The sequence below is a fragment of the Callorhinus ursinus genome, unplaced genomic scaffold (genome assembly GCF_003265705.2).
Source record: "Callorhinus ursinus isolate GAN/ISIS: 27379988/994484 unplaced genomic scaffold, GSC_fseal_2.0 scaffold13, whole genome shotgun sequence".
Taxonomy (NCBI): domain Eukaryota; kingdom Metazoa; phylum Chordata; class Mammalia; order Carnivora; family Otariidae; genus Callorhinus; species Callorhinus ursinus.
Window position 1 is genome coordinate 8,618,866 of NW_027397075.1, and position 18,808 is coordinate 8,637,673.

General features: G+C 48.0%; 1 protein-coding gene across 1 annotated transcript in view; it reads left to right on the top strand.

Annotated features, from left to right (window-relative positions):
- The first annotated feature begins 6 nt into the window (after window positions 1–6).
- Window positions 7–18,808, top strand: part of USP7 (ubiquitin specific peptidase 7) — a 63,137-nt gene continuing 44,335 nt past the window's right edge. The window contains exon 1 of the mRNA XM_025860232.2: window positions 7–139. Within this exon, the coding sequence (XP_025716017.2) occupies window positions 61–139 (79 nt within the window). The 5' untranslated portion in view covers window positions 7–60. The remainder of the gene's footprint in view (window positions 140–18,808) is intronic.

The following is an 18,808-nucleotide window of genomic DNA, read 5'->3' on the forward strand; positions in this document are numbered from 1 at the left end:
CGCCCGCCGGGCCCGCAGCCCGGGCCCCCGGCCGCAGGCGAGGCCCAGGCCGCGGCCGACATGAACCACCAGCAGCAGCAGCAGCAGCAGAAAGCGGGCGAGCAGCAGCTGAGCGAGCCCGAGGACATGGAGATGGAAGGTGAGGCCCGCGGGCCGGCCGCGGCGGGGCCGGGGGCGCCTTCCATTGTGGCCGGGGGGAGCCGCGGGAGCCACGCGAGGGGCTCGCCATCTTTAAGCAGGCCCCGGCGGCCGCGGGCCGGGGCCTGGCCGGGCCCGGCGAGGCTGCACCGTCATGCCGGGCCCGCGCGCGGGGGGCGGCCGGCGGCCCCCTGCCCGGCTTATTGTCCGGGGCGCCTCCCGGCACAAAGCGCCCGCAGCCCGGGCTTGTGAATTAGGGCGCCCCGGCCGCCGAGGGACGAGGCGTACTCTGGCTGCTGGTGGCCGCCGGGTCGGGAGCCGGCCTCCGGGGGGCCGTGCCCCTTCGCGGGCGTCCCCGGGGCCTGCCTCGTCTGGCCTGGTTCCGGCCGGCGAGCTCAGGGAGCAGTCTGGCCCTCCGTGGACGCGGGGCTCGCCCGCACCTGCTCGCGTGCGCTCCCCGGGAGAGCCCGCCGTGGCTGCGAGGCGTTCCCTGGGATCGCTTTAAACCGGCACTGCTTAGCATCGGGCTTCATTTTGAAACACCTGCAAAGAAGGCACATGTTCTCAGCCTTTGGACTGGCCTCGAGTTCTGAGCCGGGCGCTCTTCGTTTCTAAGTTACCTCTTTTGGGGGGGCTGTTTGGTGACCTGACTCTGTGCGGTTTGGTCAGCCTCCGGCCAGGTGTGCGTTTGAAACTGCGCGAAAGCCCCCGCCGCATATGGCTACCTACAGCTGAATCAAAGCTGACTCCAAAGGTAACTTAATTTTCTGCCCATGTGGCAGCAGTTTTCCCAAGTACTTTTAGATACAAGGCCTTGGTTGTAAAGGTTTGATGTAAAGAGCCTTTGGTTTACATGGCTCGGGCACAGGTGGCCATTGGAAGGCATCTTTTCTCATGGCCACGACTACTTTAAGGGCAAAGCCAAAGAAGTCTTAAAAGATAGTTTTCTCGCCTGCCTTGTTGGGGTGAGACTGGCAGGGGTCAAAAAGGGGGTACCTGAATGAGCCGGGCAGTGAATGTTCTTATTTTGCTTTGAGCAGAGATCTTGGGTTGTATAAATGAATGGAACCTTGCTCAGGAAGCTGAGGCAAAGCACCATTTGTCTTGTGGGGTGGGCTGCATGTGTGGGGCGGTGCACCCTGGTTGGTGGGAACATTTAACCATGACTGGTATTCCCCTGTGACCTACTGCCAGTAACTGGATGTTCACTGAAAAAATGCTTGCCAGATTGCAGAAGGCAAAGCGGTGGAAATGCCTGCAGAAAGCATTTCCCAGTGGTACTTAACAATGGCAGTAATGGGGGGCAGGAGAGCAGAGTCCAGGCCAACGACCCTGGGGTGTATATTTCGCTTGGCCTCAGCAAGGCAGTAATAGCTTCACTAGAGCTTTTGGCCTGTGTGATTACACCAGCTAGTCGCAGGAATATGTTGCTGAGACAATTTTCTATATTCCTTTTATGCCACATAACAAAAAGGGTTGCTTTTTCAGTTTCCTTTTTGAGTATCACAGCATACGGATTGCCCGTTCCATTGTCTCACCACTTTTCGAGTGTTTTCGAACACGAGTGAGAAGCAATAAACGTGGACCTCACTGAAGAGCCTATTTCTGGTGCAGAACTGTGTGTTTGGGGAGAGTCCTGCCCACAAGTTCCAAGGACTTTTCTGTAAGATTGGAGAGTGTAGAAGGGTCGTGGAAGAATTTTCAGAAGTCCATGCATGCTTCCAGTACAACTTTCTTTCCTCCTGGAGTTTTATTTTTATATCAAAGTTTGCACTGGATATGTCACCCCTAAAATCATTAATATGCAGATGCACTAAAATCTCAAAATTGGATGGCGAAGGTCGCGGTTATTAATGCTGATTCCTTAAACTTAAGCTCATTTCTTTTGAGTGGACCTCTGTCCCACACTCGTTATCCAGAAGGTACCTGTCTCTGTAGGACTTCTGATTGTTAGCACCCCGTGAGCACCCACAGGTGTGTGATTTAAAAAGCTGCCTGTGTCTTAAGCAGTCTATGCCAGCCTTTCTTAGCCTTCCCACTGCTAAAACGTGGTGCTAGGTGTAGGTATTGTAGTTGAGGATTGGAAAGCGTGGAAGAAACCTTTCTATTAAAAAGCCAGAGGGGTGGGATTTAGTGAATATCAGCTCCACTTGGCTTCGTATGCCAGGCTGTGGTAGTGCCTTGAACCTGTTTGGTGTCTTTGCCCTGAGTCCAGTTGAATCAGCAGCTGGAAACTGTCAGGGTTCTGATCAGCTTGAGGAAAGGAAGGCTTTGTCAATGAGGAGCATCATACCCACCCCTCCTGGGCAGGGCAGGTTTCAAAGAAGCTTGGGAGACTGGTTTGGTTGGTTGGTTTTTTCCTATCAATAGGTCAATGTTAGTTTGCTCTCCTGCTCTACTTTATTGGGATAGCATTTGCTTTCTACTGAACTCTGCACAGTCCTTGCATACCCGCTGGAGAATAACAACGCTTGGGATTATTTTTAAAAATGGCTTGCTCTGAGAAGTTGGGAAAGTTAAGGGTGAAGGGCAAAGAGGGAGGAGATGGGGGGACATGCCGACAGTTCATCGGGGTCGGACCACATGCTTTCTGTGAGGTCTGGAGCAACTGAGCCCCACGTTTCAGGTCGGGAGGCAAATAGAACCGCGGAGCAGTGGCATTATTGGGTCTGGCCAGGAAGGAATTTGCTTAGCAGTTTATTCATTGTCTAACTCAGGCGGTGCAGGCCGAGTGACTGAAGGAGTGACTTGCACAGGCCTCTGCCCCCTGAGTACTTGGAGAGGTGATAATCTGGTCTGTGTTATGCCCGGTCCAGTCAACAGGAAGTTTTCCCAAGGCCTTGTTTCTGCTGCATAGACTGGCTAGCACAAACGTAAATACCCTGATGTTTGTTCCCTGGTTCTTCTGCCCGTGTGAGCAGTCTCTTTCAGAGTGTAATCTCTGCGACTAATGGGGACAGACAGTTTTGTTTGACTTTTTTTTGTACAACACTCAGACCACTGCTCTCAGGACGCCAAGCTGGGAGCAAATCAATGAGTCGTCTGCAGTTTTTGCAAAGAATTGATCATTGAGGTCTGTTTTCTGTCTGGGGGGCAGCAGCCCTCGTGGATTTCTGTTTCTTTCAAACCTAGGTAGGTGGAGTTTCAAGTTACTCTAGTGCTGAGGCAGGTTAGGGAGTTGCCTTGCACACATGCACCCAGGTAAACCAAACGTGTGCATTTTATTCTATCTGAAATGCAAGTTTCCTCTTCAAATAGCACTGTAACCAGAAAAAAATCTATGGAATATGAGAGTATTGATTTTTCTCTCACGTTAGTTTTGGTTGGTAAAAGAACTCTTCGAAGCTACAAAATGAAAATCAACTCAGAGAACCCAGAAGAAGTATAGAAAAAATTAGGCCAAACCTAGAAACGTCTGACTCTGAGCCTGTCAGGTTTTGATAGGGTTGGAAGTTACTCCCCACAAGCATCAGCCCTCCTGATTTTCTTTAGCTGCTGATTTTGATTATTGGTGAACAAAGAAAAGATTGATAACAGCAAAAGTGGGAAGGAAGCGAATACTTTCCTCCTTGATTTTTAGTTTTTGGAATTTTGTGGAAAGGGAGAAAGGGGCCATTGAGTAGACAGCTCTTCGTGGCGGGGCTCTGCGAGGCTGTGCGGTGTGCTTCGGGCCAGGCCTGAGTTTGAGTGTGGACTTTGCCTTTTAATTGTGTGACCTCATGGTGCGTTGCTTAAGCTCTTGGTGCCTCAGTTTTTCTGCATCGTCAAAAAGGAGGTCAGTCCTATCTTGCAAGGTAATTGTGAGGGTGGAGGCACAAAGCACTTGCAAAGTGCCACACACAGAATTGGGAGCGTGGATGTTCAATTCATGGTATTCCGGGTGGATGGTAAGCGTCACAGCCGAGGAAGGGATCTACTTAGGAACAAAGCATGTTGTGATTTTCCGTGGTGTGCAGAAAATGCCCTACGGTAATTATATTCTAATGTGGATTAGGAAAAAACATAACGAGCCTCAATTTAAGCACCATTATGGAATCCTGGGCTTGAGATGCCTCAATAGCTACTTAAGGTTAGTGGTCTAATATTTTAAGAAACATGAAATGGGTAATGGAGGAGACCAGGGGACTCGGGGCATTGTGACATGGGTACTGAAGGGTGCTCAGCTCAGTAACCCTCTGATAAGAGGACTCTTGTTCTTGAATAACTTGTAGAGCATCTAGTGATGAATTTGGAATGGAGACTCAGGTCACCGGGTCTCCAGACTTTGGGAGTCGGCCTTGAATCCTTCCCTCTGGATCCCCACATCCTGTTACCAAGTCCTTTTGGTTTTCCAGCCATCACCCTAAATGAGGCCCCTGTTGCCTCATGCTGGGACCTTGCGATAACCTTTTTACTGGTCTCTGCTTCCATCTTTCCTAAAGCTCACACAGCTATGAAAACGGACTGCCTACAGACTTGCCATGCCCTGTCACCCCCCTGCTTAAGAGGGCGCAGGTGTGGCTGTCTTCCCTGGATGTGGGCAGTCACACGGTCCAGGCTAGCCCATCAGGATCCTCAGGATTGGTCTTGGCCTCCTTTGTGCTTTGGGCTCCGAGCACACACAGGTTTGTGCTTCATGGGGTGCAGCCCCGGCTTTGGGGCCTCACGCTTGCATAGACAGCGATGGCTTCTTCTGGAATGCAAACAGAACAGATAGATACCCCAGGATGGTGGTTCAGAACCTATTTCAGTGCCACCTTCTAAACCAGAAACGTGGTCTCAGCTGCTTGGCTTGCATTAGAGTCATGTAGATCATGTGGGCACCGCGCTTTCCCACCTCTTCCTCGATGGTGGTTTGTGTGGAAGGTGACCATCCTTTTTTGTTCAGCGTATTTGTGGGAGCTCCTCATTCAGGAAACAGCAGTTCTAAGTCCAAACGGTAGAACAGGCGGTGGCTGGCTGGCAAGGTGGTGTGTGAAAGAGAAAGCCACAGCCGTAAACCGATGTTGCTTTGATAGCTGCTAATTCAGTTTTATTGCTTTGAACAATGGCATTTTTGATCCTTATGGAAAGAAAAGCTTGTTTTCCAGACAAGGGCATTGATGGACTTTCATAAATTACTGAAGGCTTCTTCTGAGTATTTCGAAATGTGTTTTTGTTGTTCCTGGTTTTTTGGATGAGTAGTATGTATGTAGCCTGGGTATTTGTTTGATTTCCAAGGCAGAGGGATCTTACTCTGGAGACCAAGCGTTGTAACGAGGTATTTAACACGTACTGTGACAGTTAAATGGTGTCACCTGCTTCATGAACTTGTTCTGAACTAATTTGGACTTAAGAAAGTTGGAGGAAGCAGGATTTTGAGTGTCATGCATAGGCAAGGGTCAGTTATGCCATTTTTCTAGTAAGTTAACACATGCCTTGGCTAATGAGAAGTCAAACATGTTGAAATTCTCTTGAAGAGAAGCAGGCCTACTTCTGAGGGTTGGTGAATTTAACTTGGGAGTTGGGAATGGGGGTAACGAGAAAGTTTCTTATATGTCAGGAAATACACTGACCTGGGCAAGAGCTGAATGCTTCCAGAACATGGTGATGACACGGCTGAGTGAGAGACTAGCAGGAGACTGGGGAGGGAGAGCAGCGTCTGGGAGGACACACCCTGAGAAGTGGGTGTCACTGCACGTTGTTGGGTTGATGTTGTTGGGTTGACGGGAGCTGGGGATAGAAACCTCCAGGGGGTTACAGTGAGTGCAGAGCTCAGTGCCTGGTGTGGGCTGGGACCCTCGCTGGGCTGTGTATATGCTGCCTTGTAGCCAGTTCTGTTCTTAGGGCAACCTTGAGGTGTGCAGCCCTTCGTTCTGAGGTCGCAGCTGCTAATAGGGACTGAGATGCCCAGGTGTCCTTTAGAAGAGCCCAGGTCACCTGCCTGAGGGAGCTGTAGCTTACCCAGTGTTTGAAGTGTGAGTGTTGAGTCCAAGTCTCAAGGTGGTGGTCAGTTCTTTTTAGGGGGGGAGTGTGTGTCATTGAAAATCTAAAAGCTGAAGAGGGGGAGGTTCCCTTGTATGCCCACAACTGTTCTATGTGATTTTCCTGCCTGGCATAGAGTGTTCAAAATCCAGGTCCTTCTCTGGTTTGAATTCCATGCCGGTGACTAAATCAGTTTTCCTGACATCCTGATACTGGTAGGGCAGTGTCTTGCATTATGTGCGAGCCCTCAGAATATCCACCTGGACAAGGTCTAGCTCTCAACAGTGAGTTGCTAAACTGGCCTCTGGTGTGGAAATCGGTTGTATGAATTCATTAAGGTGACCCATATTGCAGAGCATGATACGCCCCAGGGTGTCTGGGTGGTAGTTGAACTTCTTGGCTCCCCTTCCTGCCACCTGAGTCCTAGTACTTTGAGGAGTTGATGGGGGCTTTTTCAGGGGAAACCACGTGCTGTTGCTGTAATGTGTGTGCTGAGCAAAGCGTGTTACTGGAGGCCCCCCCCCCTTATAAACAGGCTTATGGGCTGTGTGGCTGGGGTTGCAGGTGTATTTCATCAATGCACTTCGGGAATACCTTCCATCTCAAGGCGCTTAATTGACCCTGTGCGGTGGCTGTCTTAAAACAGGTACCTGTATCCCTTCTTCACTGTTCCTGTGGTTACAGAGCCCAGCTCCTCCTAGTGCATGCTGCTTACGTTTGGTACTTCTTACATTCTTACCTCGGAGGAGACATTATTCAAAGAAACTGTGAAGTGGTTAAAAACATTCCTCAGTCCATATTGCTGTTTTGTAACCATCATAGATACTTGTAAGAATTGCCCCCAGTGATTCTCAGCCATTCTCTCTTCTATTTTAAGGAGTGTGTTAAGGATTAAGAGGGTGCACAAATAGGGTGGAAAAAGCCTGACTAGCAGAATGCCCTCAGAAGCATCTGGCAGGGGAAGTGGGCAGGGTGCTGTGGCCCCTTTTTGAGCCCCAGCCTTTGGGCTGACCCTCCCTCTCAAGACTGGGAGCTACCATGGCTAAGGAACTGCTTCTCCTGGATGGGAGCGGTGCGCCGCCCTAGCCAGAAGGAGTCCTCATTTCTCTGAAGCACTGCAGGTCTGCTGGTTCTGATGAGAACAAATCGAGATCATGTTCCTACTTTAGACCCATCTTTCTCCAGAAATCGACTTGTTTTCATGGGACAGGGAAGACGCATGTCGGGGTGAGACCTGTGCAGTGCCTTGTGGCGGCCACTAGCCGCGGGGCAGCGATTCTAGGTTTAGAATAAAATTGGGGCACCTAGCTGTCTTAGTCGGAGGAGCGTGTGACTCTTGATCTCAGGGTTGTGAGTTTGAGCCCCACGTTAGGTGTGGGGCTTACATTAAAAAAAAAAAAAAATCCCATTCCTCAACCGAATAGCCACATTTCAAGTGTTGAATAGCAACGCGTGGCTGGTGGCCACCACATTGGGCAGCGCAGGTCCAGGGCACGCCCGTCAACGGCAGAAAGTGTTAGTGGTGGCCGGCGCTGGCCTCCATGGTCTCCTCGGTTCCTTGGCTGGAGGGGTTTCTGGTAGCATTGGTATTGCATTGAAACTACAGTGTGTCTTGGGAAAGCTCAGGGAAAATGAACAAAATAGTTCTCGGGGCAAACCCTGCACAGCAGGGCTTGTCCAGTTATTTGTGAAGAACCAGGTTTTTTCCCCTTAATTTCTAGTCCATTGTGGACAGTTTCTAAAACGTTTTTTGTAGAAATACAGTGCAAATTACGTGAAATAAAATAGACCTACAAAATACAAGCCCCAGTTGATTATTAAATTCAACAAATGTAAAGTTAACTGTTGAAATCAGTTATTAGAACAAACACACATACGGAGAAAAAATTGTAGAAACTGTTTATGTTCATTGAAAGTGTGTGTATAGGCTGTTAATATAAAGAAACTCGCTTACACTTGTAACTTTGTCGTTCCACCATGGTGACCAAACACAATTTTGTGTGAAATAGCAATTCCCCATATTGAAAGCCTACATGCACACTTTGAAGGAATGCAGCATACATGAGTAGTTCTTAAAGTAACAAATAATCTTGCTTCCTGCTCGGTTGGATGGCACGTCTACTACTCATAGGGGATGATGTTTATTCAGACCATTTCTCTGTTTTGCTAATAATCCTGTGAATCCAGCGCTGCGGATGTACGCTGATGAGAATGGGGGTGGGGGTTTATTTATTTATTTTTTTTAAAGATTTTATTTGAGAGAGAAAGAGAATGAGAGGTAGAAAGCACGAGAGGGAAGAGGGAGAAGCAGACTCCCCGCTGAGCAGGAAGCCCGATGCGGGACTCGATCCCGGGACTCCAGGATCATGACCTGAGCTGAAGGCAGTCGCTTTAACCAACTGAGCCACCCAGGCGCCCCTGGGGGGTGGGGGTTTAAAGCGATTTTCCAGAATTTTTCTGTGGACAGCTTCAACTGTATCCTGTTAAACATACAGCTAAATTACCTTTCATTCAAAGAAATGGGTTGCGGGTGATACCTGCTTTTGGGTTACGGTTAACAAACGAACACGACACTCTCACAAGGTGTAATGTGGTCCTGTGTGACGTACCACACCAATTAGACAACACCCCAACTGTCCCATGCTCCGTGTTACAGGAAAGTCAGATTGCTGGAAAGTTTCTACACTGGTTCTTCATTGTGCTTTAGGTCCACAGAGGGGCGCCTGTTTGTGGACACAGCGCAGGGCATGTCATTTTTAGCCCTGTCCTCTTTGCTTGCTTGTTTGGTTTTGGGATCGAGCCTTGCTCCTGACTCCATTGCACCCTAGTGGCAGCAGAGGTGTGCTTGCTGTGGTGCTCACAGAGCCCAGTTTACAGGACAAACATTTAGGATCCCCCTCTGAACTGGCAGGTACAGTGCTGGCCGCCCCACGGGCGTGACTGCCTGAGTGCAGGTGCCTGGAAACCATGTGCTGGGAAGGCCCTCAGGGGAGGGCTCTGAAGGAGCGGTGGACCGGAGGGGGCTGTGCCACAAAGTAGGGAGGGGACTGGTTTCCCTGGGGAAGGGTGGGTCAGCTGAGGCTTTGCTGAGGAGGGGACCACAGCTCAATTTGAGTAGGGGGGCACTGGGGTCGTCAGAGGCTGATGTAGAATAGTACGATGAGGTTGGTCAGATCGGGACCTGAATCTGTGGCAGAGGTTTAGGATCTGTGGTAGGTGGAATAATGGCCCCTGTAGATGTCCATGTAGAAATCCCTAGAGCATGTGACTGTATTCCCTTACATGGCAAAGGTGATTAAGGATCCCTAATGGGGAGATTATCCAGTGCTACCCAGGTGGGCCCGGTGTAATCACAAGGGTCCTTACATGTGAAAGGAGGAGGTCCAGGTCTGGTGGTGTGGTGTAGGTGTGGTGTGGGAAGGCCGTTGCTGGCTCTGAGGACAGAAAGGGGAGCCAAGGAATGGGGGAGGTCTTTAGAAGCTGGAAAAGGCAAGAAAAGAGATTCTCCCCTGGAGCCTCCAGAAGGGAGGCCTGGTGAGCCCGTTTTCAGACTTCTCATCTCCAGAACTGTAAAATAATTGTGCGTGTTGTTTAAGCCACTGTTTATGGTAATCCGTTCCAGCAGGGATCAGAAACTAATGCAGGATCCAGGGAAGTGGGTGAGAAGCAGCAGGTGTGTGCCCGATATATGTAGCTGGCCTCAAACCTGTAGGAGGCTTTGGAGAGGCTCGATGAGTATGTGGCAGCTCACCCTCACTGAGGACTGCTCACTGTGTGCCAGGCTGTCCATGTGTTAGTTAACTCATGCGCTTCCTACTGCAACTCTGAGATAGATGTGTTCTCATCCCTGGCTCACAGCAGAGCACAACCGGGCACTGACTTGTTACTCAAGGTCAGTGATTCAGGTTCAGGATTTGAACCCATGCAGTCTGGCCATTTGCGATTCATCATACCCAGTAGGCCCTGTTGGTCATAGAAGTTGTGGTTACTGCCGCGTAGTTGAAACCCCTCTGCTGCCTTCTCCCATGTCTCTTACCTCACGCCCCAAAGTGGTATGCTGTAATTGGGCTTCCTAGTTGAACGTTTTTGTGTGGTACACCACATGCTTTGAATATAGAAAGTACCTCACTGCCAAGATAGGCTGGGGCCACATGTACAGTTCAGCAAGAGGAATATGGTGGCATAAGAAGATACAGAGTAAAATGGTACGAGTTTTTAAAGGTTAGATGCCTCCCTCCTTTGAGAATGGAGGTAACTGAATCAGGTATTCAGTAACATGGTAGAATAAGATCCTCAGCTGAAATGAATCATCCCAAAAGCAGACCATTCAGGACTCTGGGTATGTGGAGAGATGAAAAATTGAGAAGGCTTAGTATGAGAAGAAACATACTGCATTTCAGAGCCCCTGATTATGCGGACCTGGGTCCCAGAGCCCCGGATTCCTTAAGGAGGCAGGGGCTAGAAGAAGTGGGGTGGCCTGAGTGGCTACTCTTCTTGACTCATTAGCGGCCAACTAGCTGTGTGGCGTTGTTTTTATGGCATATTTTGAATATTTTCCTTTTGGGCCTCTTTCCCTGACAGGGAATTTGGGGGGAAAAATACACACACACACACACACACACACACACATACATACATGTGCATATACATATATATATATATATATATATATATAGGCTGCTGTAGCAGTCAACTATGGCAGAACAGTTTTAAATAAGGAAACCCTTACGTGGCTGAGTGCTAGCTAGTCTTTGCCTACTAAGTAACTGATTGAAGAAAGCTCAAGGAAGGTGGCCTTTTGGTCTTAGATTTCCTGAACGTCCCCTCTGCCCACACAGCACAACACAAGACCCAGTGTTGTGTGAGCACAGGATCTTTCATTTCTTTCTTTTTTATTTTATTTTTATTTATTTGACAGAGCGAGCGAGCGCAGGAACATGGGCAGGGGGAGTGGGAGAGGGAGAAGCAGGCTCCCCGCCGAGCAGGGATGTTTGAAGGCCAGTATTTCTGTGGAAATGAGAGGCTGTTATTTACAGTCTAATTTCTATTTTGATGAATTAAGTCCTTTCGGTTTTTTTTTAAAGTCCTTTATATTTTTCTTGAAATTCTGTGTTCATTTTGATTTTTTTTTTTAAGATTTTATTTATTTGACAGAGAGACAGCGAGAGAGGGAACACAAGCAGGGGGAGTGGGAGAGGGAGAAGCAGGCTTCCCGCGGATTGGGGAGCCCCATGTGGGGTTCGATCCCAGAACCCTGGGATCATGACCTGAGCCGAAGGCAGACGCTTAACGACTGAGCCACCCAGGCGCCCCTCTGTGTTCATTTTGGGTATGTTAGCAGAGGGCACTGGTCATAGAATTTGACTTTCGAGCAGAAAGTGTCTGTCAAGTCCCCTGCTCTCATGAAGAGACCAAGGCTCCGAGGGATGGAGCTTTTTCTAGACTTACAGCGTCCAGTATTGTAGCCTCTCGTGGCTAAGTAGATTTAAACTAATTAAAATTAAGTAAAATTAAATATTCAGTTCCTCAGTCTGACTAGCTATTTTCCGGGGCCTCCATAGCTGCCGCATGGGGGTTGTGGCTTTGGTATTGGATGGCACAGCTGTGGAACGTCTCCATTAGCACAGAACATTCAGTGGGGCAGGGATGGATGCTCTGGAGCCAGCCTATGAGCTGGATTTTAGCTCTGCCTCTCCAGTGCATGCTGCCTGCCTTGAACAGGATTGTCTAACATAATGGAAAGCCAAGCATTTTCTTCTGTAATTACTGAGGAAGAAGTTTCCCTAGACCGGCTCAGCAAAGTGCAGACTTGCTGGTAATCTCACAATCACCACCTCAGGCACTGAGGGTAGGGTGGGGGTGGGGGTGGTTCGCAAAGACGCAGAAGTGGTAAGATGTCTTAGCTTAAGGAAAGTCAGCGGGATGTAGATAGGTCCTCTGAGCACATAATTACTGCAGGGTAGAAAGTGAGTGCCACCGGAGGTGAGGAGGTAGGGTTCTGGAAGTAAAGAGAAAGATTACGTGGGCTGTGGGGAAGCCCCGAGGCCTGGTGTGGTGGTGCTGGGGAGTGGGTTGTGAAGGACAGATGCCTGGACGCCTAGCATGTGAGTGCCAGGGGATTGGAGGTGGGAGCCAGAGGCGAGGCTTGTGCTAGACGAAAAGAGGCACCTTTGTATTTCCTGGACATGTTCATGGTAGTGTAATTAACACATTGTGTGCTGTTTCTTTGCTTTATTCCCCATCAGACTTTGAGGTCAGAGGACCAGGGGGGAGCCTGGGTCATTTTCTATGCCCTGAACAGCACTTTCTCCCCAGTAGTACAGACAGTCCGGGTGCACTGCATTTTTGTATTTTATTTTCAGTCAGATGGGAACATGCCACAATGTTTAATGCAAACTCTTCATTTTACCTGCTTTGGTAACATTTATAAATGGTTAGATTTTCACCTGCCTTTCTATAAGTCTTTTTGATAAAATGTGTTAGTCACCATGATTTTTTAAAATAGCAACTTCTGTTGAGACGCAATCCATGGACATCACCATCTACCCATCGAAAGCATACTGTTCAGTGGGTTCTAGTATATTCACAGTTGTGCAACCCTCAACGATCAGATTTTGAACATTTTCATCATCTCCAGATGAAATCCTGCATTCATTAGGGACACTCCCCTTCTCCCTGCAGCCTCAGCAACCACCAGTCTCTTTTTTCTTCAGATTTGCCACTTCTGGACATTTCGTATAAATGGAATCATACAGTATGTGGTCTTTTGTGTCCATCTCTTGCACTAAGAGTCCCATCCTCAGGTTTCTCCACATTGTAGTTGTATCTGTGCGTGTGGAACCTCACTGTGGTTCCTGTTGGGTCTTGAAGATGCGTGGGCTCTCATGGTTCTGCCATCTGCAGTAGGTTTTATTCAGTATGTTTTAAAGGGACTTGCAGGACGCCTGGGTGGCTCAGTCAGTTAAGCATCTGCCTTTGGCTCAGGTCATGATCCCGAGGTCCTGGGATTGAGCCCTGCATCAGGCTCCTTGCTCAGCGGGGAGCCTTCTTCTTTCTCTCCCTCTTCCTGCCGCTCTCCCTGCTTGTGCTCTCTCAAATAAATAAATAAAATCTTAAAAAAAAAAATTAAAGGGACTTGGAACTTTTTGTGGTTATGCATGCGCTTCATTACTAAGTTGAATTAACTGGGTGGTGCAGGGTAGGGATATTCCTGTCATTTGAGGGTTCAAGCAGAGCTGCAGAGTAGCAGTAGAGATGAGGATAAAAGATTGTATTTATTTGAGAGAAAGAGAGTGAGGGAGCACAAGCAGCAGGGGAGCAGTGTGGTGGGGGGGGGAGAAGCAGGCTCCTCACTGAGCAGGGAGTCCAATGGGGGGCTTGATCCCAGGACGCTGGGATCATGACCTCCGTCGAAGGCAGACGCTTAACGGACTGAGCCACCCAAGCATCCTGGATTTATTTGATTTTACCATGCACAACCGTGAGAGCTGCTGACAGTCTTGCTAATGGATCTGCTGGAGGCCATCAGGCATGTAGTCTGCAAGGGAAGATGAGTGGGAAGCCAGGTAAGTGAGGCTGAGCTGGAACCATATCCATGTGAGCCTCTCATGACTTCCAGGTGCCCTAATGACCCAGAAGGCAGAGAAACCCCCAGCCATAAAGGAATATGGGCTCCTTGACTCCCGCCTTCCAAATTGCTGGCATATAGTGCCTCCCAAGTGGGAACTGTGCAAAGTAGGGCATGTAATTCCCGCTTAGCTAACCCGGCACACTACAAATCCACCATTTGGTGTGGTCTTTGGACTATCAAACTTTTTGCTGTCAGGATCCTGTTATACTTTAAAAAAACTTTTTTTTAAAGATTTTATTTATTTGATGGAGAGAGAGACAGCCAGAGAGGGAACACAAGCAGGGGGAGTGGGAGAGGGAGAAGCAGGCTTCCTGCCGAGCAGGGAGCCCGATGCTGGGGCTCGATCCCAGGACCCTGGGATCATGACCTGGGCTGAAGGCAAACGCTTAACAACTGAGCCACCCAGGCGCCCCTACAGTTTTAAAATTGATGAGAACCCCAAAGAGCTTTTAGATGGGTAGGTTATATTATTTGCACTCTTAAACGCGAAAACTAAGACCAGTCTTAACTTACTTAGGAATAATAAACCAATAACATGGTAACACAAATAACATACGTATTATAGGAAATAAATATTTTCCAAAACAAAAAATTTAATGAGGAATGGCATTATTTTTACATTTTTACAAATTTCTTTATTGTCTGGCTTAATAGAAGACAGCTGGATTCTGCTTTCTCTCTGCCTCTGCTTTCTGTCAGTTGCAGTGTATTTTAGTAGAAGTAGAAAACCCAGTCTCTCAGAGGCATGTAGTTCATGAAGGGAGCAGTAGTTTAATAGCCTTTTCAGATAATTGTGACAGTTTTTTTGATATACACCAAATTTGGTAGGTTTTTTTTTTTTAAGATTTTATTTATTTATTTGACAGAGACAGAGCAGGAACACCAGCAGGGGGGAGTGGGAGAGGGAGAAGGAGGCTTCCCGCTGAGCAGGGAGCCCGATGTGGGACTCGATCCCAGGACCCTGGGATCATGACCTGAGCCGAAGGCAGACGCTTAACGACTGAGCCACCCAGGTGCCCCAAATTTGGTAGCTTCTTAAGGTTAATTGCCATGTGTCAGTTTGAAACCCTATGAATTAAACTTTTCTGTTACATTGAAATTCATTGGTCTTTTTAAAAACAGATATTTATTTTTTTAAAAGATTTTATTTATTTGACAGAGACACAGTGAGAGAGGGTAGGGTACACAAACAGGGGGAGTGGGAGAGGGAGAAGCAGGCTTCCCCGCGGAGCAGGGAGCCCGATGCGGGGCTCGATCCCAGGACCCTGGGATCCTGACCTGAGCCGAAGGCAGACGCTTAACAACTGAGCCACCCAGGCTCCCCGAAAAAGAGATACTTGTTTATTTGAGAGAGAGTGAAAGCAGAAGGGGGGGAGGAGCAGAGAGAGAGAGGGAGAAGCAGACCTGTGCTGAGCGTGAAGCCTGGGACCCTCAGCTCATGGCCTGAGGTGAAATCAAGTCAGACGCTTAACTGACTGAGCCACCCAGGCGCCCATCCAGGTGCCCATCTTGTACTTTGAATGGACCTTTTCTGTACCATTCATTGGTGATTTGGAAAAGTTTGATTCACTGAGTTATCCAGATCTTCTGAATGTTGACACATTGCATACTACAGTTACATTTTAAAAAACTGAGTGTAAGTCCCTGAGTCACGTTTATGTGTGGTAGCAGCCTTGTGCTGTTACTTAGTTGGGAACAGGGTTGTAGTTATATTTCTAGAAAGCTCATTGGGACAAAGGGAGCTATGACTTCTGTTGTGTATGAAAAGTCTTAATACCAGTTGGCAGCATGGGTACGGATGGTTGGGTGGTAATTAAGGCAGCTAGTAGCTGTCCATTGTCCCCTGTCCCAGCAGCAGTGTGGCCCTTGTCAGGGGGAGGGAGCAGGCCCTCTTGGTTGGCCCCCCTGCGATGGGGGAGTGCCATGGACTGGGGTGTGGACACCAGATTTATGCGCTTTCTCCCCCTACATCAAGGTTTATATAAGACCATCCTGTTAAGATGAGTCACGTATTTCACGAGAATTCAAGGAGGGAGCACTTAAACCAAAAATAATTTATGATTTTGATTATTTTCCTTCCTAACCCTTTATAACAGCTACCATTCCTCTTGTTAATATTTATTTTGTTTGTATCGTTCCCCCCCCCCATTTTCTCCATTTCCCAGTAGCTTGTGTGGGACAGTTGGTACTCATTGGGAAATTATTCTGGATTTAAACACGACTGGTAAAACAGCACACCATGTTTATGCACCTCAGTTTATTGGCACATAGTATGTGTGTATTCTTAAACCAGTTGTTTCAGTACATATGTGCTTTCAGTTCTGTTCTCATCTCCCACTTCCCTGGCTCCTTGACATTTGCAGCTCCCTCTCCCCCAAAAGAACAAATTTTGATGCAAACATTTGTGTACTGCTTTGTACAAGACCGTCTGAAGGTCTTGGGGCAAAGAAGAGTCAGACCTTACACTTTTTGGTATAAAATCCTTCAGGTCTCTTTTCCCAAATAGTTAAAAGATCTGAAACCATATATCAAGGGAGTGTTTATTTTTTTTAATTTTTAAAAAAATTTTTAAAGATTTTATTTGTCAGAGAGTGAGAGAGAGTGAGAGTGCGCACAAGCAGGGGAAGCGGCAGGCAGAGGGAGAGGGAGAAGTAGGCTCCCTGCTGAACTGGGAGCCCGATGTGGGATGATGCGGGACGATGCGGGACGATGCGGGACGATGTGGGACGATGTGGGACGATGCGGGACGATGCGGGACTCGGTCCCAGGACCCTGGGACCATGACCTGAGCCCAAGGCAGACGCTTAACTGACTGCGCCACCCAGGCGCCCCAAGGGAGTGTTATTTAAAGAGTCAGTGAATTATTTCTTCTCTCTGTCCTAGGTGATTTTTTTCCTTTTTGTTTTTTAAATTACTATAAAGGAAAATGGACTTTGGTGGGGGGGGGGTTCTGTGAATATAACACCTGTATAGATTTGTGTAACCACTACCACAATCAGGATACAGAGCAGTTCCCTCACCCCAAAACACCCCTTGGGCTTTTCCTGTGTAGTCACATCTTCCACCTACTGCAAACCCCTGGCAACCACGGATGTGTCCTCGGTCCCTTACTGTTTTGCCATTTTGCAAATGTCATGTAAATGGAATCGTATAGCATGTCACCTTTTAGATGGGCTGCTTTCTTCAGAGCAGCATCCAAGCTAGGTGTTTCAATACTTCATTCCCGTCTATGGTGAGCCGTATTCCCGTGTACACGCACACCACACTTTATCCCTGCTCCCACTGAAGGACATCTGGCTGGCCTCCAGAGTTGGGCCAATACGAATGAAGCCTCTCTAAATATTTGTGGCAGGTTTTGTGTGGACGTGAGTTTTCCTTTCTGTAGAGTAAGGTGCAGAATTGTTGGGTCGTCCGGCACAGTATGCTTAACCTTACAAGAAACTGCCGAACGGTTCCCAGACCACTGTGCCGTCTCGCTTCCCATATCAGCGTATGAGAGAGCCAGTTGATCCACACCCTTGTCAGCACTTGGTATTGTCGGTACTTTGAGTTTTAGGAACTGTAATAGGTGGGCAGTAGTATGCTACTGTGGTTCTAATTTGTGCACAACCAACAGCTGCTGGGCAGACAGCTCTCCACATGTCGATTTGCCATCCCTCTATTGTGTTGGAAGTGTGTCCTGAGTATTGGGTTGTTTATTGCTGTCAAGTGTTGAGCTCTCTATCTATTGGGGACACAGGTCCTTTGTCAGGGGGGTGATTTGCACGCATTTTCTCCTAATCTGTAGCTTGTCCTTTTTCATAATGGTGTCCTTCTGGAGCAGAACCTTTTAGTTTTAAAAGCGAAGTCTAGTTTGTCAAAATGTTCTTGTGTGGATTCTTTGCCCCACCCCATGTGTTTCCTTCTTAAAGTCTTAGGATGTTAAATTTTATATTTATATCTAAGACATGTTATCAGTTACTTTTTGCATAGGGTGTGGGGTTGAGGTTCCTTTTTGTGGCCTGTGGACGTGCAGCTGTGGCTTGACCATTTGTTGTAAAGACTGTTCCTTTGCATTGAATTGCTTACCCCTTTGTCAAAAACAGTAACATTTGTGTAGGTCTGTTACTGGGCTCTCCTGTGCCATTTGCGTGCTCATCCCTTTGCTAAGACAACCCTCTTTGTGATTATTCTGGTTGCCATGTTGATTACGGAAGCTTTAGAGTGAGTTTAATCAGGTCGTGTCATTCCTCAGACCGTGTTCTTCCCAAAATTGTTTATTTGCTGTATTTCCTCCACTGTTCCATTAAAACTTAGAATCAGCTTGTCTGTAATTGTAAAAAAATCTTCGGGATTTTGATTGGAATTGTGTTCAGACATAAAGATGGATTTGTAGAGAGCTGATATCTTGACTAGGAAGGAGTCTTTCCACGAACATGGTGTCTCCTATTCTAAGGACCCTTCCTCTTGAATGTCCAGTTCTCACAGGGGATGTTGCTTGCCCACAGCAGGTGGTCAAAGTCTCCACTGGTTTGTAGACTGAAGTGTCACCTCCCCATTTTTTTTTTTTTTTTTTTTTTTTAACAAAACCAGATTTCCTTTGCTTTTCTCTGGGAAACTAGTCTTCCTCCCAGGAACTCTTAAACAAGTTCTGTGGCCACTAGTGTTTTTTTTTTTTTTTTTTTTAAAGATTTTATTTATTTGACAGAGCACAAGCAGGGTGAGCAGCAGGTAGAGGGAGAGGCAGAGGGAGAGGTAGGCTCCCCGCTGAGCAGGGAGCCCGATGTGGGACTCCATCCCAGGACCCTGGGATCATGACCCCAGCCGAAGGCAGACGCTTAACCTACTGAGCCACCCAGGTGTCCCGCCACTAGTGTTTTAAAAGGTCTTGAATGTGGCTGTTTCTTGATAGCCCTGGTGGGTCCCCTCAAAAGGAGAGTCAGGAGGAGGTGTGGTGAGTGGTAGTCTGCCTGCACCAGTGTGTCAAAGAAACCAGAAACCACTTAGCGTTCTATCCTACTTTGCTGTTTGTTTATTTTTTAAAAGTTTGTTCTATCCCCAACCTGGGGCTTGAACTCTTGACCCCACAGAGATCAAGAACCCCTTGCTCTGCCAACT